The sequence below is a fragment of the Hyperolius riggenbachi genome, chromosome 10 (assembly GCF_040937935.1).
Source record: "Hyperolius riggenbachi isolate aHypRig1 chromosome 10, aHypRig1.pri, whole genome shotgun sequence".
Lineage (NCBI taxonomy): Eukaryota > Metazoa > Chordata > Amphibia > Anura > Hyperoliidae > Hyperolius > Hyperolius riggenbachi.
This window is the reverse complement of record NC_090655.1, coordinates 208,819,443-208,846,987: the sequence shown is the minus strand read 5'-3', so window position 1 is coordinate 208,846,987 and position 27,545 is coordinate 208,819,443. Positions and strand designations below refer to the sequence as shown.

The following is a 27,545-nucleotide window of genomic DNA, read 5'->3' as shown; positions in this document are numbered from 1 at the left end:
TTACTAATGAGCTCCTTAACATATCCTGCAAATTTAGGGTTTCTAGCATTTAAGGTGGATTTGCTATTAACCATTAAAGTCGGCAGGTTTTTAAATGTGTATTTTTTTCCTTTGAAACTTTAAAATCGATTTTCTCAAAAACTATAAGGCCGATTTGAATTTTTTTTCCCTCTTGTAGCCACTGGGGGCCCCTACAAGCTCTGGGGCCCTGGGGCAGCTGCCTCCTTTGCCTCTATGGTAGTGCCGGCCCTGCATGTAACCGATGATCGGCGGCTAGTGATAACCTGCCCCTAAGAAAAAAGTAATGTACAAATGTTAGCGCTAGAGAAGATCAATAAGATGCTAATTTCTAAAGCTTATTGCAATATTATTGCAGCTTGGAAATGAGGCAGTCCCGGTTTTTAGATTCTGCACTTGTTTTGTTCACTCCTAGGTTGTATGCAATTTGCGATAAAGTAACTGTCATAATTAGTATCTCATTGATTGCCTCTCGTTAGCACAGGAAACTGTAAGAGTGACTTCAGTTACTATGTTCTCCACAAGATGGCGCACCAAGATAATAGGAAGTGGTGGAACGCATATAGACAGACGTTGATGGAACGCATAGACTAGATAGCATTGACTATGGACAGGAAGTTCTGGGTTGTAGGTGAAGTGGGAGGAATTAGCTTTCCAAGTAGGAAGGAAATATCACTGGGGGTGGAAGCAAACGAGGTAATAAAAATATTGAATGTATTATTCTAGCAGATTGGTGCATTTTGGGGCTCAGGCTGGAAAGTGGAAAGGGGGATGAGGCTTGAAGGGAGCAGACTGTGAAGTAGTCAGAGAGCACTGAGTAGCTATGGAAGTAAAGATGAACAGGATGGGGAGAATATACACTGTACACAGGTAATCTGACAGGTAGGGTGGGCAGGCAGAGTGCACACCTTTATGAGGTTAGGGGACATATGGGGAGCTGACAAACTACATATGAGAGCAACACGTCAGGTTATCTGGCTAATTCTTCAGATTTACAGCGTTAGGGTGTAGAGATCGATTTGGGGGTTTGCTTTTTATCTACACATTTGCATGGGTTTCCTCTGGTTGTTTCTTGTTTCCTCCTACACTCTACCATATGTATGAAGTGAATTGGCCACTTTCAAAACTGGCTTTATGTTAGGGACATTAGGCTTAGGTAGAGGTTAAAGTGTGATCTGTGTGGCACAGTTACAATACACCAGAAATGAGATTGATATGGTGGCTGCCATATTGGTTTCCTTTTAAACTATACCAATTGCCTGTTGGTCTTTTTGATCCCTTGCAGTAGTGTCTGAATCACACACCTGAAACAAGCATGCAGCTAATCTAGTCAGACTTCAGTCATAGAACCTGATCGACATGCTTAGCTAAAGGTTTTGGAGGTATCAGAGGCTCAGCATTGCAGCCAGGCAATCTACATTGTTTAAAACGAAATAGATATGTCAGCCTCGATCTCCCTCTCAGTGCTTTAGGGCTCGTTTCCACTATAGCGAATCCGCATGCGGGCACTGCATGCGGATTCGCATACTTAATGTTAGTGGATGGGGCTGTTTCCACGTGTGCGGCGGCGTTTTTTGGTGCAGGGAAAATCTGCACGATTCGCGTGCGGCAGGAATGCGGGCGAATCGCCGCTAATGTATTCAATAGGGAAATCGCATGCGGCTTTGTCATGCGGATTTCGATTTCGCATGCAAGCCAATGGAACTTAACACAGGCAGTGACATGGTTAAATTCGCATGGCTCCTTGCCATGCGAAATCGCGGGTAAATCTGCATGCGGAAACGCAGCCGCATGCGATTTCTTCAGCGGTGGAATTCAGGCGATTCCGCACCGCTACAGTGGAAACGAGCCCTTAAAGTGTACCTGAGACAGGGGAAATTATACATACTTGGGGCTTCCTCCAGCCTGATCGCTCCCTCGCCATCCTCCTGCGCTAAGTGGATACTCTGCAATTCGGTCCCCGGCAGTGCCTGCTCCCCCGGGCGATGGAGGTGCGTGACCGGGACACACATGCACTGTACGCCCAGACTGAACGACTATACGGGCACGTTGCGGAGGATCCAGGTGGTGCAGGAGGATTTTTTTTAAAACCCACGTCTCAGGTTCCTTTTAATGAAATAAATGAATTGATTTATTCTGTGACGTGTGGCAGAACATATCAGCACTTGTAGTTGCTGAGTCGAAGCACTTTTTGGGTACCTTTACTGACTCCTAATAAATGAAAGCTGTAACTAAAAGAAAAAAATAATATAAAGTGTTCTATTTCTCAGATAATAGTCATGATAACTGCAACTAAGCAGTCACTGAACTTTTAAAATCAGATCTACATATTTTTCTTAATAGAATCAATAACCTCTCTGCCATAAGAATAAAGGCTGGATGGAGATGGGATGGTCAATGAGATGCAAATAAGTCTGAGATGATTCAGGTTTATGCAAATTGTTTATGCAAATATACCCCCTGCCGCACCTGTGTCTGGATTTGGCTATAAAATTGACCACAGGCTACCATCTTCTGGGAAGAACACTGAGGGTTTCCCCTAGTGTGATTCCGTTGCGGAAAATGTGAAAACAAATTTTCATGTGGATGCGAATTTGTATGCGAATTTTAACGTGAAAACTTTGCATCTGTAAGTATGCAAATTTAACCATGTCAGTGCCTGTGTACCTTTACATTGATTTTAAATAGACACTGAAGCAAAAAAAAAAAATTATATCATCATGAATTGGTTGTGTAGTAGGGATAATTACTAGAACATTGGTAACAAAAAAAATTCTCATTTTTATTTTGAGTTGTACAGTTTTTTTTTGTTTTGTTTTTTTATAACAATGCATCATTCTCTAATACTGGCAGTTTACACATTAAAGTTTTTGCAGAACAGGCAGTGAACTTTTGACCTGTCCTGAACTGTTTTCTGCAAAGGAAAAACCCAATACAGCTGAGATAACCTAATCAGAAGTCAGAGGTCTCCACCACTTTCAAAGCTGCAGAGCTCAATGGCTATTTGCATAGATAACTGGAGCTTAACTCTTCCTGTACTGGAAACAAATATTGGACCTATGTCTCTGCTCCTAATGCTTTATTTCTTAGCTGTACTACACAACCAATTCATTATATCATAATTTTTTTTCCGCTTCAGTGTCTCGAAGCAAAAACGTATGCGAATTCGCATAACTAAAACAAATGCAAATTTCCTATTAAATACATTACAGATGATTTGCACACTAGCCTTGCGGTGTGCGAATTCTGATGGCTCTGCTGTGCAGATTTTTTTTCTGCACAGTCCACCGCACAGAATTTCTGAAAAGTGGAAACAGGCCCATTGATTTACATTGGTTATGCGCATCTGCATGCAGGAAATGCATGCAGGTTTGCTCTAGTGGAAACGAGCCCTGAAATGTATTACTTGCAGCTCTTCATACACACTAAGCCTTGTGCTGTTTACACTGCTGCGTTCATAGATCTGCTTTTTTCTGCGGCACCAATATTCCTCTAATTTTTCTTTTCTGCCTACCTAGTCAGACAAGCATATCTCTTGAACTTCACCCAGACTTGCTACAACTCCTTCATTAATCTCCTGAGATGCAATGATCTGAGTGTTGAAACTGTACTCTGGTATTTGAGATAGAAAGGATCCAGCCTTCCACTTCTGTGTCCTGTCAGCTATTCAGTTCTATACTGCAAACTGATGGATTATAAATGGATTTCAAATAGCTGTACATTTAGCACATTTATAATAAAGTCTTTAGATGATTTTTTTTTTTAAAAAGTCCTGTGTAAGTGTCACGTAAATCTTTATTTTTTTTCTCTCAGGATTATGAAGTTCTGAAGAAGGTTTCTGGTGATCTTCTATCGTCACTTCCTGTTTCCTGGGAAAAGCAAGAAGGTCCTAGAAATCACCAACAAGATCACAGAGCTGCTGACGGGAGAGGTAAGCAGTGCTGGGAATTCTGGGACATCATCCAGTAGCAGCAAGGGGTGTGGCTAGTTAGGTTGTCAGGTTTGTATAACATTTCTATCCATTACTGTCTATTTCTCCGTCTAGGAAGGTAATTCTTTTGAAGGACAAAGGGATTTCCACAAGGACATCATTATGAAGAGACAGACGCGACTCAAAGTACCAGGTAAAAGGAAAATGTAATTTCTGTTAAAGCGGACCTGAACTCAGAACTTCCTCTCTGCTCTAAAATATAAGCAACAGCATAATGAAGCCTTTAAAGAAAAACATTTCTTTGTTACAGCTGATAGAAATCCTGAAATAAATCTGCAGTGTCTACTTCCTGCTTTCACGGAAGCAGAGATAGGGTTAACATCCTGTGTTTACAAATTAGCTGCACTGCTGAGGCTGCCCAGATTCCTGAGCTGACACAGCTAAGGGATCAAATTACACTTGTGATTAGTCACAGATGAGGGGCAATTAGACAGGCTGAACTCTCTAAATACATGCAGGGTGGATTTCTCTGTTTTCCATCTGTCCTGTGCAAGAATTCAGGTCCACTTTAAAAGGGAGCGGAGCGACAGGTCTATGTCAAATACCCCCCCCCCCCCCCACACACCTTTCCTTGCATGCCCAGGCACAATATACCCTGGAGAAATGTACAGCTTATTTTTATTCCCAGGGTTCTACATGGGAATCCAACAAACAGGATCTACTTCCTGCTTTCATGGAAGCAGACATAGGGTTAACATCCTGTTTACAAATTAGCTGCTCTGCCTAGGTTCCTGAGCAGACACGACTGATAGATCAAATTACACTTGTGATTAGTCACATATGAAGGATAATTAGACAGTCTAAATTCATAAATACATACAGGGTGGATTTTTCTGTTTCCCTTCTGTCCTGTGCAAGAGTTCGGGTCCACTTTAAAGAGGGAGCAAAGGGGTTGTCCAATCCCCACCGCTCTCCCCCCACCTTTCCTTGCATGCCCAGAGACACAGTGTATTCACCTGGTGTGTGTTTCTTGCAGATGGATCTTGTAAAAAAAATGCCCCAGAGAAAAGTACAGCTTCTCTTTATTACCAGGATTCTACATGGGAGTCCAACAAACAGGATTATCAGGTAAATAGAAATGAAGGCGTGGAATTCAAAAACCGCTCCAAACGGTATGATTTTGGTTTTATGTACTGCAGTCTGATCAGGGTTCATGCATTAACTGTGTGATTTTATACATGGGTGGATTTAGGCTGCAGGCTTGATCAATATAAAAGTAGAGATTAAAGAGGAAGATGAGAGCTGTGATCAGCAGTCTGCAGAGGATGTGGAATTGGTGAAGCCTGTTAAACAAAAGGAAAGAACATTGGTGAGCGGAAATCCACAGCCTGCGAAGGCCACTGAAGTGGTGGAGGCCATTAAAGAGGAAGAAGAGGAGAGGTTTGTGAAGGATAATCAGCAGTCTATGGAGGAGGGGGAAATAATGTGGACAATTAAAAAAGAAGAAGAGTTCTATGAAAGCGGTGATCAGCAGTCTGCAGAGGAGAGTGAAATGATTAAAGCAATGAAAAAGGAGGCGGCTTCCCTAAATATCACCATCGGTGAGTGAAATGCTGACATCAGAAATGTCTTCTGTTTTCAGTTTAAAGGGGCACTATGACGAAAAACTAAAATTTTGTTATAGTGGCCCTTTAAACAGGAATAAGGTCAAATACATTGCAAACTGAGAATTTTAAAAATTAGTAGAGGGATCAAGAAATGTTCGATATTTGCCATGTAATTTGTTCATATTGTTCGATCCACAATCAGCCTGCACATAATCATATTTACTACTGGAAGACAAGGGGAAAAAAATAAACTAGACAGCACTAACTGCCATTATCTATAACATATGCTATCTATATAAGAATATATCTTATGTTCAGCATGTCATTGTTGTTCCTCCATATAGCATGTAGTAAAATAATACGGTTGTGTGTGTATGTCCTGGGAACAGAGCTGTGACAAGTCCTTGTCGGCTGCAAGGGGCTGGAGGAAGCCCCAGGAAAGTAGATCTGGGGGTAGCATAGATTGCCTGACATTTCCTTTAAGTCTAAAGGTGGCCATACATGGTACAATTTTTCATTTTTTTGTCGATTGGATAATTTAGTTCGATTATTCCGTTAGATCGAATATAAAGATTTTTCCAGCATGTCCAATCTGATTTTGGTACTTATCCGTTAGCCGGGCGCATCCGGCAGGTGGCGCTGTTGTAGCGAATTTCGATGCGCTGGGTTGTATCTAATTCCATTCATACTTCAACGTAGTACTGTGTGAATGGAAGCGCCGCAGGTGGTGCTAATTGTATTGTTATCAACGTATCAATGTAGTGTTAATGGCAAGGAATACATTGTATTTGAAGTGGCTGGCACTTTTACATGGAATTCAAATGAAGGCGGCGGCAATGTAACAGATGAAGCCGCCGCCTTCCTCTGTTCTTCTTCTTCTCCCCCTTTGCCCTCCTCTCGCTTCTACAATGCTGGCAGCCTGCGGGGACATGCGCCTCCCCCCCAGAGTCGTTCGTCGCGGCAGGGAATCCTGCTTGTTTCCTTGTGACGAACGACTGTGGGGGGGGACAGGCGTGTTCCCCCTCCCCCCCCCCCCCCCAGCTGGCAGGGTTGTATAGTTGAGAGAGGGCAAAGGGGGAGAAGAAGAACAGATGAAGGCGGCGGCTTCATCTGTTACATTGCCGCCGCCTTTATTTGAATGCCATTAAGTGCCAGTGCCGGCCACTTCAAATACAATGTATTCCTTGCCATTAACACTGTATTGTTATCAACGTATCAATAATTAGCGCCACCTGCAGCGCTTCCATTCACACAGTGCTACATTAACTAAGTATGAATGGAATTAGATACAACCCAGCGCATTGAAATTCGATACAACAGCGCCACCTGCCGGATGCGCCCGGCTAACGGATAAGTACCCTGATTTTTCTCAAAAAAAGGGATAATCGTTCACATTTCTTGATCGAAATTTTTTTTGTTCAACTTTCATTTGATTCGATCATTTAGATCGAATAAACGGGATAATCAAACGTTTTTATTGTACCATGCATGGCCACCATAAGTGTTTTTTCTCTGCATGGGGAAAACACATTGGTCCTCAGTTTTGCTGTGCAGAAAGCGAGGGGGGTGGGGGGGCCCCTTCCGAAGTTTAGCAGGGGGGGCCAGTGATGTCTAGTTACGCCCCTGCGTTTAACATAAGCATCATTATCTTTTGTGATTAAAAACATCGGCTGGCACGTTTTGTTTAGTTTTGGTACCCAAGATACACTGCACTCTGCCAGTAGGGTGTGCTGTGGGTGTAGGTAGCTTAAATTAAAGGAAAAAAGGAAAGGTCACCCATGTAATAAGCAGCACTATTCCACCAGTTCAGAAATAGAAACCGTACATTTTATTGTATTGTGAAAAAGGTGTTGGCGTTCTGCAGTTAATCACTATAACAATATATCGCAGTGTCTTGGTGAAAAAAAGTCAATATTCATCTTTAAAACAGTCCAATCTGTTCTGTTCCCACAGTGCGTTATCCTTTACTGCTTCCAGCGTTCCTCAGATAAACAAGGGGAAAATCCTAATATAGTGTTGTATTTTATACAGCTTAACGCTCACTGGCACACATGTAGAGCAAAGTATACGCATTGGAGGCGGATGCCTTGGAGAGACGTCATCTGAGCCTGGGAGCATTATACTCGCTGTCACTGCTGGGCTGTGAAGGGTCGGCCCCTCCCGGCCATTTGGTGAGCACATTGCATGCACGTGCTGGTGATGGGCATTACTGCTTTGCACTACATGTGTGCTCACTGGTGGGATGACAGTAAGCGTTCTGCTGTATAAAATACTACACTATATATTTTTCTCCTTTTTACTTTGAGGAACACTGGAAGCAGTAAGGGGCTCATTCACACTAAAGCGATTAGCGGGCAATTCCTGCTAATCACTAAAGCGCTAGCGGTTTTTAAAGCGCTTGTGCTATTGTACACTATGGCAGTGTTCTCACTGCCGCGATTTGCGCCGATTGCTGGCATTACCGCCAATCACAAACGTGTTACCTGCAGCATTTTTGGAGCGAATCAGAAGCGAATGGGGTACAGTGCGTATAAAAGCCAACTCGCTGTGGGAACAGAAGCTGGATTGGACAGTTTGAGGATAAGCGTGGACTTTTTTTCACTAAGAGACTATGATATATTGATAACTGTAGAGCGCTAACACTTTAAGTGTAAGTGACTTTATTCAGGTGTGGCGAACCAGGTTCCTAATATTATTATTTCTGAGTAAGTGATAGAGGTAAAGATACCACTCAAGATCTTTGTTGAATACATTTTATTGCATCATTTTTTGTCTAAATCAATCACGTAGGTTAAAAGCAGTTAACAAGACATGTCTGTCATCCATGATCCAAAAACCACAATACTTTTAATATAATAGGTTGTATCCATTAATTACTCAGTACTGGTGCTACAGAATATGTGACATCTGGGCACATTCAGATTAGGACGTGCGCCACTGTCTAAACCCGGGTTCAGAACTGTGCAAAAATAAAGTGCATATACAATGTGCTAGTTGCTGAAAAGAAATAATCCAAAACAAACTGTACTTGTGAAAAAACTCGAACTGTACCAAAATAAAAACAGGAACAAGGTTACCAGTATATACAACTATATTGTTGAAAGGTGCTAGTGCTAATACAGTGGTTTGCAATAACTTTATCCCTGACCTGTCTGGTGTGTTCTTTGGACTTCATGGTGTTGTTGCTCCCAAGATTCTTAAGGTGCGTACACACGTCAGATAAAAATGAAAGACCACAGACCAATTTTACCCCCTTTCATGTAGTATGAGAGCCATACTCTACACAGTCTATTCTATGGAGCTGAACTCCCCATCAGATAGAAATCTTTGCAAGATGCTGCACACAAAGATGCTGTACACATGCAACAGATCAGTATCTGCAAAAGATCTGTTCCTGCAAAAGATCTGTTCCTGCAAAATGCATTCAAAGTCTATGAGATCTGCAGATCTTGTACACACCTTGTTTAACGGACAATTATCTGTAGATCAGATCCACCAGGTTGGATCTTCAGATCGGCAGATAATTGTCTGATCTGCAGATGAATGTCCATTAAACAAGGTGTGTATGAGATCTGCAGATGTCATAGACTATGAATGCATTTTGCAGGAATGGATCTTTTGCAGGAACAGATCTTTTGCAGATACTGATCTGTTGCATGTGTACAGCATCTTTGTGTGCAGCAGCTTGCAAAGATTTCTATCTGACCGGGAGTTCAGCTCCATAGAATAGACTGTGTAGAGTATGGCTCTCATACTACATGAAAGGGGGTAAAACTGGTCTGTGATCTTTCATTTTTATCTGACGTGTGTACGCACCTTTAGACAACCTCTGAGGCCGTCACAGAGCAGCTGTATTTGTACTGACATTAGATTACACACAGGTGCACTCTAGTCATTCGCACTCAGCAGGCAATGTCTATAGGCAACTGACTGCACTCAGACCAAAGGGGGCCGAATAATTACGCACACTCCACTTTGTAGTTATTGATTTGTAAAAAATGTTTGGAATCATGTATGATTTTCGTTCCACTTCTCACGTGTACACCACTTTGTATTGGTCTTTCACATGAAATTCCAATAAAATTGATGCATGTTTGTTGCAGTAATGTGACAAAATGTGGAAAACTTCAAGGGGGCCGAATACTTTTGCAAGCCACTGTATTATGGTGCTGGTAGGTGACTAACTAGTAAGCAATACAAGTGGATAGTTAACCCAAGTCTGTTGGAGCCAGCAGGATAGGATCAAGGAGAGGTAGGTATCTTTTTAGATCCACCAGTACCCTGGGGGTGATGCTCACAATATCAGTGGACTTATCCCCCTGAGGGGCTATAGGAAAAAGGCATCCGAAGCCCAGCACTGGAGTCTATTGTGTCTGTAGTGCTGGGCTCCGGCCATCATTTTCCTGTAGCCATGCTCTGCTTGTAAGCATAGCCACGGGAGTCATAGTTGCTGCAATGGAGGTCGCACAGCGGCGTTAGGGGACAGGAGTCACATTTGAGATGCCACCACTGACATCAGGCATATTAGGAGGCACAAACTGGGAGCAAAGAGTAAAAAGTTTAAATGGGAACTCTGCCTAATATATTTTATGGGGGAACCGCTGCCCTGTGTGTTTAAGGTGAGGAATGGCTAAGTATATTTTGGGGGGCAACCACTGCCTAATTGTTTTGTTCTAATTATCTTTCAGCTTACAGAAAACATGGGGTACATGGGCTCGGGTATGACCCACAAAGGGGTACATGCAATAATAAGGGTGAGAACCACTCTATTATAGTATTGTGGTTTTCGGATCATGGATGGAGGACGTCTTTTTAATTGTATTTAACATGTGCGATTGCTGTTGACAAGATTTGATGCAATAAAATATACTGTTTATATCTTTTAAACTCATGAGTAGTGCTGCTTTTGTGGGTGACCTTTCCTTTTTTTTTTTTTTTTACTTTTATTTAGTTAGTCACTGCAGAGTCTTATTTATAATATTTGCATCTGTTGTCACAGGTAACATCACACTGCTCTGGGATGATCTTAGTGTTTTGCAGTGGCTGGATAGTGCAATGGTTAAAGGGATACTGTAAGGGGGTCGGGGGAAAATGAGTTGAACTTACCCGGGGCTTCTAATGGTCCCCCGCAGACATCCTGTGCCCGCGCAGCCAATTACTGATGCCCCGCCTCCGGTTCACTTCTGGAATTTCTGACTTTAAAGTTGGAAAACCACTGTGCCTGCATTGCCATGTCCTTGCTCCCACTGACTACACCAGGAGCGTACTGCGCAGGCACAGAACATACTGAGCCTGCGCAGTATGCTTCTGATGACATCAGAGGGAGCGAGGACATGGCAACGCAGGAGCAGTGGATTTCAGACTTTAAAGTCTGAAATTCCAATAGTGATCCGGAGGTGGGGCCGGAGCATCGGCGAGTGGCTGCGCGGGCACAGGATGTCTGCAGGGGACCATTAGACGTTCCACCGCCCCTCCTACAGTATTCCTTTAAGGGATCTGCCTCTGAACCAGGAGACTTGGATTTGAATCTCGCCTGTTCAGTAAGCCAGCACCTATTCAATGAGCAAACCTTGGGGAAGATTTGTTAACGCTTCTGGCTATAGAGCGTGTCCTAGTGGCTGCAGAGCTCTGGCACTTTGAGTACGCCACGATCAAGGTGACCTGGCATCAGCAGTGGGGAGCTGGGCCAGAACCAGGTTGTACACTGTAGCTCCACCCATGCACGCCAGCATAAGTTTGTTATTACACGGCCCTGCGTGGTGCTGTAGAGTCTGACACTTTGATCCACATAGGGTGATGCTAAACCAGACTGGATTGGCACTCCTAGTTATCAGCCTAAATGCACCCATGTAATATTTATATTACATGGCACAGTGGCTGGGGATGAGGCTGGCAGTGTTCTGACACCTTGATCTGGAGGGGCTGATCGTGTGCCGGATTTTATTCTATACATAGTCAGTTTCTCTATGTAGGACTATGTCCCACATTGGACCCATGTAGGAAAATGCCACAGTCCAAATGGGATTTGAAGGGGTTAACATGCTTGTCTCATCTTCTCAGGCAGCTCTCTCCTTTGCTTTCTCTGGTCCATAGTCAGTTTGGACCCTTAATGGGTTTCCAGGATTGAGACAGGTAAAAAGGGTGTCGAACATCTGGGCGCCGCCATAGGCTGTAATGTGAATTAAGGCTATAGCGGCGCTGAGAGGGTAATTTGGACGCCGGCAAAAGACTGAGCCCAAATGACACAAAAAAAGTGTAAGGCCTGGTTTACATTAGGGCCGTTTCTGTGCGCTTTTCACAGCACATTGCCCTGTGCGTTCTGTAAGGTATTGATTTTCCCATGTAATTAAATGTGCCTCGTTCACATCTATGCGCTGTGCTGAGCTGCGTTACAAAAACGTAGTGTTGCATGCATTTCTATTCGTTGAGCTCTAAAGCGCACATCAATGCAAGTAATGAGTGCGCTTTTTTAGCGCATAGATACACGTTTTTTTACCTTCTAATTGAAGAAAAAAAAATTTACACGGGCGTCGCTAGCCCTATTTTGGGGGGTGGGCCCATGCCCCCAATCTGTCTTGGGGTGCCACGGATCTCTTTCCCAGGGGTCCCCTCCTGGCCGCCGCTGTCCCCGCTGCCAGAGCGTCAGACCTCGATCAGCGGGCGACCAGATAAAGCGGGCGCTAGGACCTAGCGGACACCGCTGATAATGTGAAGTGACATCACTTCCGCATATACAGCATGGTGCGCCCGCTCTATCTGGTCCGGTCACCTGCTAATCAAGGTCTGACGCTGCTGGCTGCGAGGTGAGGGGGGGGGGCCCCTGTCGCTCACTACCTAACCTGGGTGGCCCCTGTCACTCACTACCTAACCGGGGGGGGGCGTGCACTGGCACTAAACTATCCAGGCCAGCCAGCCCAGAATCACTGTCAAAAAGACCACAGCATCACCACCAGTCAGGCCAGAATTTACTTCAACAGCCCAGCATTATAGCCAGCCAGGTCACAGCATCGCCGCCAGCCAACCCAGCCACAGCATCGGCCAACGCATCACTGCCAGGCCTTTCAGCCCACACATCATCCCTAATCCAGCCAAAAACAGTATTGCCAGGTACAGCAGCCAGTAGAGGAGAAGCCAGGTGAGGTGTCTACCATATTAAGGGTGAATTTTGCCTATTTATGTGAAATGCTGTCTATTTATGTGCCTCATGACTGCTGAATTTGTCTTGTAGGGGGACTCATGGTTACTGGATTTGTCTTGTTGGGGGGCCTCATGATTGCTGAATTTGTCTTGTTGGGAGCCTCATTTGTTGGGGGCCTCAAGATTGCTGAATTTGTCTTGTTGGGGGCCTCACGATTGCTGAATTTGTCATGTCGGGGGGGGGGGGGGGGGGGCTCACGATTGCTGAATTTGTCTTGATAGGATAGATTGCTAACTGCGAGACTATGGGAAAAGCTGAATTCTTATCATATGAGACCATAGCATTAAACCTACTTTTTTAGCTTTATAAAACAGAAAATAAAATTGGGAGGTTCTAAAAAATTGAATACATTTTTCAGGAGTAGGATGGATGAAATTGTTTCTTCACAGTTTATTTTCAACTTGGATTTTCCATAATCTTCATGTATGAGTTAAAATGTTTGTACAGTATTTAGTTTAAAGAGACTCTGTAACAAATTTTTCAGCCTTAGTTCTTCTATCCTATAAGTTCCTATGCCTGTTCTAATCTGCTCTGGCTTACTGCAGTCTTTCCTAACTGCACTGTCTCTGTAATAAATCAATGTATCTTTCCTCTGTCCTGTTTGTTGGGCTAAGCTTGATTGTGTGGAATGTGCAGGGCTGCTTGTGATTGGTAGAAGCGATACACACCCTCTGCAGGCCCCCTGCATACTCTGAGTGACTCACACACTATGCTTAGCTGAGCCTATTAGAAGCTGGTTAGTTTGTTTGTAAACACTGCCTAAAACTTTTAATTACAAGCCAGGATTGCAGCAGAGAGTGGCAGAAACAGCACAGAGGGGCACAGGAGAAAATAATGAATAGAATGGTATGCTTTTTATTGTAAGAATATTAGAGTACAGATTCTCTTTAAATTGCTGTTGCCACTTTGCGATAAGTGACTTTTGGGTTGCAGTTTGGGCACTCGGCCTCAAAGGTTCGCCACCACTGTCCTAATCTAATGTCCCACCATTGCTAGGTTCATGTAAATTTGTCTCCACCCGTTACCACACCCACATTCTGGTCCATGGCCCACCCATTTCTCGGCTAAGCGCAAAGCACAACATGACCCTCATATTTTTTGGCACGTTAGCTGCAGTGTGCTGAATTCTGCTGCCTACAGTATGTAAGTATACGCTGTTCTCTAGTGCCTGCACTGTGTGCTGATTTACCTCCAGTGTGTACAGTGTAAGGTGTTACTCTGTGCCTTTACTGATTGTAAAACAGCTGTATTGTATGCTGATCCCTGCTACTTTCAGTATGTACAGTATTGAAAAAAACGAAGGGTCCGCACAGTGCTCCTAAGATCCTTTAATCTTTATTATGGACGTATCCAAATAGGTCAACACACAAATCTAGCTGACATGTTTCGGACCTTCTGGTCCTTAATCATAGCCAGAGTGCAAATGGTGCAAAGCCTCCTCCTATGTACCCTCCTCCGATGGGGTGGGTGGCTCCCGGGAAACGCCCAGGAAACCGCCCCCAACCCAAAAACAGGAAGGGACATGTACAAAGGTAAACATAGCATAACTACTTAATCCATGGCTAGAAATTGTCTGCATTTTCTCTGTATACGCTGCTCCTTGGTGTTTTTAATTGTACAATTTACAATCTTTACATATTTTTATGATTTTTATTATATCTTGGTGTTGGATTTGATTGGTACTTTTGAATTTTATGCCTGTTTGCCTCCTGCTTTAATCCAATTTCTAGCCATGGATTAAGTAGTTATGCTATGTTTACCTTGTACTTATGTTGTACATGTCCCTTCCTGTTTTTGGGTTGGGGGCGGTTTCCTGGGCGTTTCCCGGGAGCCACCCACCCCATCGGAGGAGGGTACATAGGAGGCTTTGCACCATTTGCACTCTGGCTATGATTAAGGACCAGAAGGTCCAAAACATGTCAGCTAGATTTGTGTGTTGACCTATTTGGATACGTCCATAATAAAGATTAAAGGATCTTAGGAGCACTGTGCGGACCCTTCGTTTTTTTCAAGATTGTATGGGACTGGCTATCCTGGTCTGGCACTGCTCTATCTGGGGTGAGCGGTTTCCACCTTTTCTCCATTTCATGTACAGTATTGGCTGTAAAGCCTGGTACACACATACAATTTTGATTAGCAAATGTTAGCTTTGTTCATCAAATTCATTGTCTGTTGGCCCACTTACTGCACGGGGTGGTAAAATTGGTCAGTGATTGACCAAGCAAAATTGTATGTGCATATACATCTTTGATCTATGCCTATACTGATTGTAAATTATCTATCTAAATAAAGGACAGGGGGCTCCATCCAATATTTCGATGGGCAGACCCGTTATCTGTAGCTTACACCACTGCTAAGTTCATGTACATTTGCCCACTCACCTCATGGCCACGCCCATTTTTTTGCCATGTCTCATGTACCCCCCACCTAGTGCCCACAGGTGCCCCAGATCTCCAAGGACCTTAGAAACGACCCTGCATTTATTTATTTCACCCTATGCCCAAGTTTCCTGCCGCTTTTTTTTACATGCATGCTTCACGGTGATGCCAAAACAGCACAATGACTGCGTATCTCCATTTTAGTGGCTTAATGACTGATTGCACAACTGGAGACGCATAATACTAATTAACCACTTCCTGAAATCTGGATGCATTAAAACGTCCTGTTTGAGCCGCTGCAAACGGGATGTATTAATGCATCTCTTTGATCTTCCGCTGCATCCCATCATCCCATTATTAGTCGGTGATTGGTGAATGAGAACATATGTTCACTGAGCCAATCAAAGTGACTGTGAATGACTAAAATGTGTCCATGGTTGTAGGTTTCCCTCTGGAATGCACTGAGGCAAAGTAAGCATTGCACTTTCTGACCCAGCACATCTGATTTGGCTGTACTGTATTTTTTTGTTTTGTTACAATTACTCCAGTTGATAGAACTTTGTGGCACCTCTGACTGTCAGACCAACCTATGCTGTATGCAGGACAAATGAATGAATTTGTACTAATAATTCATCTCTCTGCAGTAGATGAAGACCATATCGGGAACCCGCTGGAGGAATGTCTTATTTCATCTCCTGGTTATAACGCGGATGACAGCAACATGGCACAGAATTTTTCGGGAGGAAACCATGCGGCTCATAATAGGTTTCGAAGATTTCGCAATGCGGAGAGAAGAAATCCATTTCATCCAGAGGAAACCAAGAGAATTCCTTCTATTACCCCAGATGGCCACTCCAGGTGCCTCAGTGTGGGTAGATCCAAAGATCCATCCAACTCTGAGGAATCTTCTTCTGATAAATCCCCTATTATTAGAATGGGACCTGACGAGACGTTCCCTTGTTCAAAATGTGATAACTGCTTCAGAACCAATTCCCGTCTTGCACTACACCAGAGAGTCCATGCAGGGGAGATGCCTTTCTCATGCTCAGAGTGCGGGAAATATTTCTTTACTAAAAGCGACCTGTTCAAACATCAGAAAATTCATACAGGTAAGAGTCCTCTTTTATGCTGGAAAGGTTTCTTTCATAAAAGAAAATATCCTGCTTTTTATGTTGTGTGTCTAGTTTCATTTCGTAAAGGGAATGTCCAGGCAAGCAAAAAAAATCTACTTACCTGGGGCTTCCTCCAGCCCCTTGCAGGCGACATGTCCCATGCCGCAGCTCCTCTCAGCCACCATGCCGGGGTCCCCACCGCTGCAGAGGTTGACCTTGCGAGGTTGTCCTCTACTGCGCGAGCGCCACTGTCAATCAAGTCCACATTGTCTGGAGTTTACTGTGCAGGTGCAGTAGTACTGCGCAGGCGCAGTAGTACTGCGCAGTACACTCCGGACAATGTGGGCTTGATTGACAGCGGCACTTGCGCAGTAGAAGACAACCTGGCGAAGTCGGCCTCTGCACCAGCGGGGACCCTGGCCCGGCGACTGAGAGTGGGACATGTCGGCTGCAAGGGGCTGGAGGAAGCCGCTGGTAAGTAAATCTATTTAGAGTTCTCCTTTTCATGTTCACAGAGTGGGAAATACACCCTTTATACACACCAGATGATTCATGTGGGTGAACATTCTTCTTATGTTTAAAGTGTGGGAAAATGTGTGTTTTGTTTTGTTTTTGTTTTTTTCCCAAGAGATAGATTTTACCCCAATACAGAGTCATACAGGTGAGGATCCTTTTTTTTTTTTTTTTATGTTCAGTAATAAAGAAACTTGTTGATACATACCAGAGAAGCCATGCAAGCTTGTCCTAATTTTATGTTCAGAGTATGGGAAATATTTCATTTATAAAGGGCCCTCCAGAAGTAGGAGAGAGACTTGCATGAGGTCAAATACCTGAGCTGTAGAAGCTGAGAGAAAGGACTCCATTCACCAGAGAAAAGTTATTAGGAGATAAAAGGTCGGTATTTTATCTCATGCGGTATTTTAACACTTTGTTTGCAATTCACCACTGTGAGAGGATAGAGAGAGGAGTGTTCGATAGCAGGTGATAATGATGCGATATGGATGCGAAAACCGTGCGATAAATGGTCGATAGTTATGCGGTGTTAGTGATTTGCATGTGATACTTTGCCTCTCTGGATGCTGGAAGTAAAGGATTGTGGGTAGGAGGAGGAGGTTATTACCAGCATGTGACCTCAGAGGGTTTCCCTCCCTGTTTTTGACCCTCTCCTTCCATTACAAATCCCTCCCTTCGTTCTGCATATTAAGTATACAAAGCAATATTAAGCATTTACAATATTAAGTGGATGGGTGAAACGGAGGAGGTATTTGGATACATTTTTCATTGGGAGTGAGTGTGAAAATGTATCCAGATTCCTCCCTTTCGCCCATCCACTTAATATTGTAAATATTTAATATTGCTTAATATGCTTAATATTGTAAATGGGCTGCTCTCTGGTGCCTGAAATATGCACAGTATAGGCTGTTACTGTCTGCTGCTAGTAAACTAGCAGCAGAGTGAGCTTCAGCAGCTGTGAGAAAAACCACATATCTCCAGGTACATTCAGGGGATAAATAGATGAGAAAATAACGAATGGCCACACCCCCTTTTTTCCCTGGTGAATTGTGATTTTGAGAAAAAATAATGACCAACTATCGCCTATATATCGCACATTTATCACACATTTATCGCATGGATTTCTCTGTCGCTATTTCACCCTATACTTCTGGAGAATTGCTATTTGGAGATATCACAGGAGGTAAATTATCTCCCATGAGATAAATAGGTCGGTAACCACTGGTGAATTGAGGCCAAAGTGTGTACCTTACCCAAATAGGCAAACACGATGGTTTACAGCACAGGTGCATTCCAGCCTTTGAGAGCCATATCTGTGTTTAGGAAGGACTGACGATGGAAAAATGTGTTCGAATTGATGGACCACATCTTACCTGATTCATTCTCATCAATTAATTTGAGCTGTGCCAAAAATGTGTGAGGACCTCGACCCTTGAAGATTGGAGTTCGACATCCCTGGTTTAGAAATAATGCCTATACCCAGGCCCGGATTTACCACACAGGAGCCTATAGGCACAGATGTCCTGGCACCTTGATTCTACAAACCCCCACCAAACTGCATCGCAAGTGTGCTGGCTGGCCCAGCTGTAACACTTCCCTTGCCCATCATAGGTAGCTGCAGGTAGCCAGAAGTGCCCTCACTATTTAGCTAGAGGTGCCCCCAAGTATTAGCTAGAGGAACCTCAGTATTGCGTATCTAGAGCTGCCCCTGACTGAAGGGAGAGCTTGTCAGTGGAATGCCAGTAGCTGGGTAAGTAATCTCTTATTTACACTCTCATCAGAACTCCTGCATAGGGAAGGAGGGAGGCACATAGGTAGGGGGAGTAAGCCACATTTCCATCATCATGCGCCTGTAGGCCCGTGCCTTATGGTAAACCCGGCCCTGCCTATACCTTTTGGAGCAGAAGGTTGTGAGATCAATTCTGCCTTTGACCAAGTTCTTTAGTTGCCTGTTTAGTTACCTACGATATAGTTACCTACGATACAAGTCTGCAAGGACTTTAGGAGTTATAAAACAGCTTGTACTCCTGCCTCAGTTGGGAGTTGTCTCGCAAACTATAATGCACTCAAGCAGTGTGAGTTAATACAAGCGAGCGCACGCTATGTGCAGTCTTGTCAGTGTAGCGAGCACTCTTAGCTTACACGTGATCCTTTGAAGTGCCGGCAAAGTGATGGACGCGGCCGATACTACATTAATTTATGTAGTAGCGGCCACGCTAGTGAAGCATCCCGGTCGCGATACTATTACATCGCGTGGCACTTCAAAGGATCACACGTAGGTTAAGAGCGCACACTACTCTGACAAGAACGCATGTATAGTGCATTCGCTTGTATTAACTCGCATGCTTGAGCTCCTTTTTGTTAGTGAATCAACCCCTTGGGGAGGGAGGAGAACGTTACCAGTTAAAACAACCAAAGTTAAAAGCTATAAATATGCTCTTCCTATTAGGTACACTCTACAAGAGTTATCCCTGTAATATCATTTTCGCCATAGTGACCCTGTAAAGGATACCCGAAGTGACATGTGACATGAGATAGACATGGGTATGTACAGTGCCTAGAACACTAACTATGCTGTGTTCCTTTTTTTCTTTCTCTGCCGGAAAGAGTTGTTTATCGGGTATGTAAGTGGCTGACTCAGTCCTGACAGGAAGTGACTACAGTGTGACCCTCACTGAGAAGAAATTCCTCTCTTTATCTCTTTCTTACACTCAGAAGCCATTTTTTGCTAGGAAAGTGTTTATTATAGTTGGAATTTCTGATCAGTGAGGGTCACACTGTAGTCCCTTCCTGTCAGGATTGAGTCAGCCACTTACATACCTGATAATTAACTCTTTCAGGCAGAGAAAGGAAAAAAAGGAACACAGCATAGTTATTTGTGTGCTAGGCACTGTACATACACGCCTATCTCATCATGTCACATGTCACCTCGGGTAGCCTTTAAGTACACTTTCTTGATTGCTGGGCATTGGAAAGGCATGGTACAGATCAGATAGGGGGCTTAATGCAGTACGTTGCAAGTAATTGTTGCTTTACAAAAGATTAGTGCCAATTAATAAAGGGGTAAAAAAACTTGCATTGGAGTATGTTGAATTTTAAAGAGAACCTGAGGGTGTAAATAACTACAGAAATCACATACTTAAGGAGCGAGAAGCCTCTGGATCCTAATGAGGCTTCCTTAGGCATCCTCTTGTCTTCCCATGTCGCTCGCGGACACTCCAGCTGATCAAGGCTGCACTTCAGTTCTGGCATGAGCGGGGCCGTTCCTGTGCTTTATCACAGAGCCTCTCCTGCATGGGCTGCTCCAGCCTACTGCACGCGCAGTGTGGCGGCGCTCATGCCTAGAGAGGAGCATGGCACCAATCAGATTAGACAAGCCCTTGTCATTAATCTTTGAAGGATCTGCCAGCGGCAAGTGGGGACTGGAGGATAGCGAGGGAAGCCTTATTAGGATCTAGAGGCTTCCTTTCCATAGGGGAGTATGTGGTTTTTGTAGTTCTTTACACCTCCGGTAAACAAGTGGTATGTGTAAAAGTATGCAAACTAGCAGCTTTTTAGGTGAAAGGTTCCCAACTTATTTGAATGGGTGATAAGGTCACTATTCTGCTGATATTTACAGTAAGTATTAGTGTTTCGTCACAAAGTACTTGTGAAATATTTGACCACAAAGCCTTTCCCGATGCTTTTTACGGTTGTTAATGAGTGCACTATGCAACCATTTCTTAGCCGAGAAGAGGAGAGAGATAAACATGGAGGTGAACGTGGACCCTGCCGACCTCGTGGCCCAAGTTCACAAACGACCAGAGTTGTGGGACAAAGGAAGCTCTGGGTACAGCAACTCCATCCGGAAGAAAAAGTCCTGGGAGGCCGTCACTACACACTTCTACCGCAACTTTGCCAAAGAGGCGCCGACCAAGAGAAAACGGCTATGTGAGTTTTTACTATGCATTATGTCATATCTAATACTTAGTGAATTGACCCCACAATATTGCAGAATCGCCAAGGGCTGAGAAAAAAATTAAGTTGGTAAAATACTGCTTTCGGTACTCTTCAAATTCACTAACATTTCATCGCATGCAATAAAAGTTTCATAATTTACCGAAAATGTTGCTTCAATTCAATAAGCCCTGCTCAGTATGTCTCACTAGCTGTAGAATCGGTCAGGCAGCCAGCTGAGTTTCATCTCTCTGCATATGCCGTTCAAGTAAGTTTTGTAAAGTAAAATGCTACCTGTATCCCTTTAGATGTGCATGCAGCCACTAGAGGTCTCACTTCAGTGTAGAAGTATAGATCTGCACAGCTAAAGGGATACCTAGAAGCCTTTTTCAATGTATCCTTTTTATGCACTAAGATTTTTATTTTTTTGTGTGTTGTCCTGCTGGCCAGGGCATCTAATCAAATGGGTGAGAGGCAGGACCAGGCGGCTCTTCCTATTGGCTGTCTGCTGTCTTGCCTATTCTAAGTTGCCTATCAGTGTTGTCGCATGGTAAATTTTTCGTTAATGACAAGTCCAGATAGGTCTTAAAATACCGAACATTTTACTTGCTTTTTACTGACTGCTCTGATCTTTGAATTGAAATTAGACATGTGCTGTGTGAGGTATTTACTGCACAAGTTGGTAATTTACCTCACTAGTAGGTAATTTTTACTTTTCAGTGTGGTAATAGAGGAAAATACCTTGTGAGGTATTTTACCCACAAAAAATATTTACCTCACATAGCTACTAGAATTGTGGCCAATGTATTAGTCTCTACAAGAAGAATGATATATATCTTCAGATAAGGGCCCTTTCACACTGCTCTGCATTGCAGAGCGCTACACAGAGCTCTGTACTACTCCTCACTGCCAATACCTGGGGTGAGGAGGACCCCTATGGTCTAGGACAGGCATGGGCAAACTTGGCACTCCAAGGAACTACAAGTCCCACAATGCATTGCAGGAGTCTGACAGCCACAGTCATGACTCATAAAGGCAAATGCATTGTGGGACTTGTAGTTCCGTAACAGCTGGAGGGCCGAGTTTGCCCATGCCTGATATAGGAGCACTGGTGGGGTTGCAATCTCTGCATGCCCTTTACACAGAAAGTGTCCCCGAAATAAACATGTGACATGAGACAGACGTGTATATACTGTGGCAAGCATACAGTCACTTGTGCTGTGCTCCTTTTCTGTTTTCCCTGCCTGAAAACATTATTATTCAGCTATGGAACTAACAGTTTTTCTCCAGTCAGGACCACTGATAACAAATTACAGCTATAATTTTCCTAAGCAGATAACTGGGGTTCTGACTGCAAGGGGAAGATAACATGTAGTTCATGTATTTTCACTCTGGGGCTCTTGAGACACTGCAATTGAGCAGATCCAATTGTTTCTCATTTATTTTATTTTCATCTTGGGTTCACTTTAACAGCAGTGCAGCGTCCTAAAAATCTATCCGTGTAGCATTTGTACTCTGGTGTATAGTGTGGTTGCACTGCACACAGTTTTGTTCAGCATTCAGCAGTTGTACCTAGTGGTGCACATTACATGGCACCACTGCCTGTACCTGTGTGAACTAGCCCTTGTGCTGTACTGTTGGAACATGTATTGCTAATTCTCTCTGTGGATTTGAGGCTCCTTTTCTATTATGCTATTTTTTTTTCCCCTCAGTGAGCTTGTTAAAGACAAAGTGGAAGAGTCTCAGAGACCGCTGCAAGAAAGATTTCCGCATGTTGCAGCTATCGAGAAGTGGTCAGGCCCCGGAGAAGTACAGGGCACATCCATTGTACAAGGCGCTAAAATTCCTGATTCCACGTCTGGAGAAAAGGCCGTAAGTATTTTCCCCATATTTTTAGATTTTTATTTTTTTTTAACATGAGAATGGTCGCTCTAGTTAGGGGTGTATGGGGGGTGCAGAGAAGTGTAGAAGCAGCACTAATTACTAATTAAGGAGGATAATGAGGGATGTAAGAGGGGCAACAAGTGAAGTGGATGCCCTCAACCAGTTTACCACTTTCACCATTATGACCCCATGACTAGTACCATAATTATAATTCCCATTATGATCCCCTAGCTAGTTGCACCTGTAAACCCCCGCCCCCGCAGAATGCTCTCACTTGTGCCACCGATCTGTATGCCCACCCCAACTAGCTTCACCATTATGTTTACAAATGTGTCTCCACCTAGTGCCACTGTTATGTTCTCTACCACTATGACCTCCTCACACCCCTCATCTAGTGCCATCAGTAGGTTCGCCTGTTATGTCTCTATTACTAGTGCCACCAATTATGCTGTCTATAATGTCCCTCTTAACAGTGCCACCATCTTGTCACATTTCAAGCCCCTTTACAACCCTCATTATGCCCCCCAACTTGTGCCAACATAATTCAGTGCTGCTGCATCTCCTTTTTACTTTCTCTCTTACATAGAGTGATGCAGCACTGACACACAGTTACCGGTTATATTCTGATGGTCGCTGATCTGGCTTTCACCTCTCAGCCTCCATTGCAGATGTCTATTAAAGTATAAGGGAGGATGCGAGACAGCCAGGTTGGTTGCCACGGAAACCCTCCAGAACAGATAGCTATGTGTACAACATGTGTCTGCTGCAGTAATCTGTATCCGTAGGGAAAGTAAAAGGGAGAGAAGCTGCTGCACCTTTGGTGGGGGAACGGGTGGTTGGTGAGATAATGCAGGGAGCAGGTGCCACTGGAAGGTATAAAATATGTACAAATGTGTATAACATGCTTTCCTGCTGCCCTGCACTAAGTTGGAGAGTAGCTGCAGCAAGGTGCTGTGAAGGTGCATCCAGCAGTAGGTTACCCAAGTATAAAACAATACTTTTGTAGTAGCATTCTGTTGGCGAAGGCATCTCGTTTTCCTCATTTACTCAAGTATGCAATCCATTTTTTTTTTTATTTTTTTTTTTTGCACTGCACTTGCATTTTAATATTTTTTTTCCCCCCCCCAAGTACCACTGAAAACATGGATCTGTCAGAAGAGGAGGAGGAGCCTGACGAGCATGAGGCCGGCCCTTCAAGAGCTTCAAGTTCGGTTGAGACAGAGGCGGCTGAGATTGTGGAGGTGATATCTGATACTGGAGAGAACAGCGACCAGGAGCTGGAACTTAGCACTCTACCAGCCCATTCCACCCCATCGGCCAGCCCTCCTCCCTCCAAAAGATCGAGAGGTGATGGACGAGAAAGGGGAAAAGACAGGGACCCTGAGCCAGACATCCTAGCGCTAATAGAAAACGTCCGCCAGGATGTTATCCGAAATTCTGCCATGCTCCACGATGATATCAGTCATTTCGCACACTCATTAGAGGCAGATATTCGGAAAGTACCCCCAGAAAGACTTACCATGCTGAAAGCTGAAATTCTGAAACTGGTTGTTTCTTTTCAGCAACCCCATGATGAACCTTCAAGCCATGGGATGAGAACATCCTCTCATTCCCCAGCCCCCTACCCAACTATGTCCTCCTATCATTCACATTCCTCTCTCCCTCCACAGTTCTTACCCTATGCATATGATGCGCCCCCACCACAATCCCCTTCCTACCACCACAGCCGTATCCCCTCGCAGTCCTCCTCTTATCATCAAGACTCTCATCCATCCTAGATCATCTCCTTTACACAATTGCTTCTCCATCTGCTGTCCTTATATCAATATACTGCTATCTCTCCAGTCATATTTCCTATTTCTACGTCAGAGGAACACTGACACCTGTCCCAGATATTATGCCATGCGTTTAGTCTGAGGAGTCCTCCACATTCTCCACTCAATATTTTACCACAAAAATCTGTGAATCTACTTCCTTTAAATTTCAGTTCTTGTATACCATGAAGTCTCTTATCTTTGGCAGTCAGGCCCTTACTTTAGACAGTGTGACATGTGAACTGCTCAAATATCAATTTTATAACCTATTTAAGGCAGCAATGAAATTGGATCCCAACAACAAACACTTCCGTCCAACGATTTAAGCCTTGTTCACATTTCATTTGGAGATGCCCAATAACGCAAAGTGTTAGTGCACAAAAACGCATTGCCCATGCAAACTGTTCATATCTCTGCATAGCAATGGATTGGGTTTAACATGCTCTTTACAGCAAATTTCTGGTTAATTCATGTGAAACTATGCTTATGAGGTAAGTAATTGTGTGCGTTTTAACGGACACTGTGCACATCATGGGCCATGCATAGTCATAGTGTGAAAGGCCTTAAAGGTAGGACTATTCTGAAACCTTATCAATGAAATCTATTGTCTGCTTCAGACCTCGTGTCAACACTTCTGTCTGTAGACTGTGCCGAGCGCCTGTAAAACACATGATACTGCTGTGGCCATGTTCCAATTGTAAGATGGGAGGAGGCGTCCCAATTGTAATACAATATGTAGTGAGTGGAGGTAAGTAATAGGAACCCTTTACCCCGTGATGAAGTCTTACCTCGTGATAAGAGGTTAAGATATTTATAGTTGGATAGCAATAAAAAGACAACACGTTTCACAGGACCTGCCCGCTTCCTCAGGTCAAGCAATCCAAGTTTGGCCGGCACACCAATATTAGTATTTCAGGATGTGCCGGCTAAACTTGGATTGCTTATACTGGACTGGTGTGGCTTTTGCATCTAGGCTGAGCACCCAACTACCCATGGTAAGGTGAGCCTCTCCAAAAACTCAATATTGCGCTTCCTCGGGTCAATACGAGACAATGTATGAGCTATGTATCTTTGTTTCAGAGCACCAAATCAAATTGGCGCTCTGAAACAGAGATGCATAGCTCAGACACTGTCGCAATTGGGGCACCTCCTTCCATCTTGCATTGTCTCCTCCCCTGTCCCAAGGGTCACCTCTGCGACTACATCCAGTGGTCCTTTGTTTTTACTGGAGCGCAACCCATGTTGACCCAACTGAGTCCTCATAACCGAGTGGAGACGATCCTTCTCTACATGCCCAATTGCAATAGCAGCCCACGTTTTGTGAGTAGTTATTTCTCTAGATTTCACAGAAATACTACACTATTGGCAATACTGGTGCTCTTTGTGTCTCCTTCTCTTACCGGTACCTGGGTTTTCAAACCTGAAATTCATCTACCGGACCTCCCAGAATGTTTAAGTTGTGTACACTCAACTGAACCTGTAAACAGCCACCACGGTATCTCTTGTCTGACAGGTGGGAGACTGACATGGAGCTTGTCTGCCTCAGGCTCGGGTCACACTATGTGCGCTGCCCTATAGGCCAGTTCAAATTTCTGCATTCTCCATTGTGGAAAAATTTAACTATGCATTTTTGCAGACAGCAGATTGTGTTGCCATTCATTATATACAGTATATGTATACTGCACGCCACTGCGACGTGACCATGGAAAGTGCAACGGACGCAGCAGATCTATCAAAAGGGATGTGGTACAGTTTGGCATAGTGTTAACCCAGCATTAGAAAAGTACTTCTATTAGGTATGTCCTTCTAGCTTTAAATTCTTGGACAGAAGGGTTTGTTGCCTATGTATAATTCCTGTGGTAACTTAAATACATCACAAATATAAATCTATTGCCCAAAACACAGTGTTCTGATAGCCCATAAGCCCCCCCCCAAAGGTTTTCCAGTATTATTTATTGCATAACGACTTATGCACTTTTTTTTTTAGGTTCATTAGAAGCAGCCTAATAATGCCACTCCCAGTATGGGTGAGGGCATGCAGTTTTCCGAGGGCTGGTATTATGACTTGGTTAATCACAGGTTTTGATTTATTAGTCAGGTTTGCAGAGCTGCCATTGCTCTTTTGGCTGCTCATTGGAAAGCCCCGCCTCCTCATCCTTTTTAAGGATATTTGAAAGCTTGATTCAGTCCCTGCATCTCCGGTCTCAGAAATTTGGTGAGAAATGGGATCCTTGGTCTTCACGGGCCTCTTTATATGCTTGACGAGGCTTCTGCAGATTCCTCTGTTCTAAAAGATAAGCAGCAGTATAATGATCTTCAAAGTAAACAAATTCTTTGTTACAGCTGATACAAATCCTGCAATGAATCTGCAGTGTGTCTACTTCCTGCTTTCATGGAAGCAGACCTATTAACATCCTGTGTTTATAAATTGGCTGCTCTGCAGAGGAGTTTCCAGTGCTGACACAGCTGAGAGATTAAATTGCAACTTATGCTTGGTCACAGATGAGGGGGAATTAGTCAGGCCAAACTCTGACATACAGGGTGCATTTCTCTGTTTTCCTTTTATCCTGTGCAATGAATTCAGGTCCACTTTAAGATTGTTCATCTGTTATTACAGATGTGGAAGTTATGTTGGTGGAGGGGTTTAGTTCCAGATTAATTTTGTATGCCAAGTGTGCCTAGAGGTTGCCAGGGATATCTTGGATATTCACTGTTAGGACTTTTTCTGTCTAGTTTTGCCTTCATGCCAATCTGTTTTTGGTTGTACCTGTTTTATTCCTGGATTATTTGTTCAATGGTTTAGTTTTTGTTGTATTGTATACACTTTCTTGTTAACTTCTGCAAGAAAAATGTAAAACCAAATAAAAATATTGTTAAAAATCTCATGTCCGCAGCTATGAGGAAGTATGTTTTCCAGGTCACAGATATTACTGTGGACTTGTCCTTTGTCCTGAGATGTACACATGGCTTTGATCTTCTGCTTCAGACTTGAATTAACATTCCCTCCTGGCATGTCATAACCCACAGGGTACCACTGCTAAGTAGAAATGTTCAGTGACGTTTATGACTCCAGCAGGGAATACACTAGCTGCGATTGTGCGCAGACGGCAAAACGTGCATGATTCCACAGTCTGAAGTTGATAGCCTTGCTCAG

At 43.8% G+C, this 27,545-nt stretch overlaps 1 protein-coding gene across 2 annotated transcripts; it reads left to right on the top strand.

The window, feature by feature from the left end:
• The first annotated feature begins 625 nt into the window (after nt 1–625).
• On the top strand, nt 626–27,276 carry LOC137534302 (uncharacterized). Of its 2 annotated transcripts, none has more exons than XM_068255735.1 (9): nt 626–714; nt 3,832–3,949; nt 4,064–4,142; nt 4,986–5,077; nt 5,202–5,550; nt 15,780–16,241; nt 20,484–20,687; nt 22,406–22,565; nt 23,707–27,276. In XM_068255735.1, the coding sequence occupies exons 3-9, from the start codon at nt 4,112–4,114 to the stop codon at nt 24,353–24,355; spliced, it is 1,947 nt and encodes a 648-aa protein (XP_068111836.1). In that variant the 5' UTR covers nt 626–714; nt 3,832–3,949; nt 4,064–4,111; the 3' UTR covers nt 24,356–27,276. The 2 variants fall into 2 exon arrangements, with proteins under 2 accessions (XP_068111836.1, XP_068111835.1); XM_068255734.1 differs by having other exon boundaries at nt 15,777–16,241.
• The last annotated feature ends 269 nt before the right edge of the window (nt 27,277–27,545 follow it).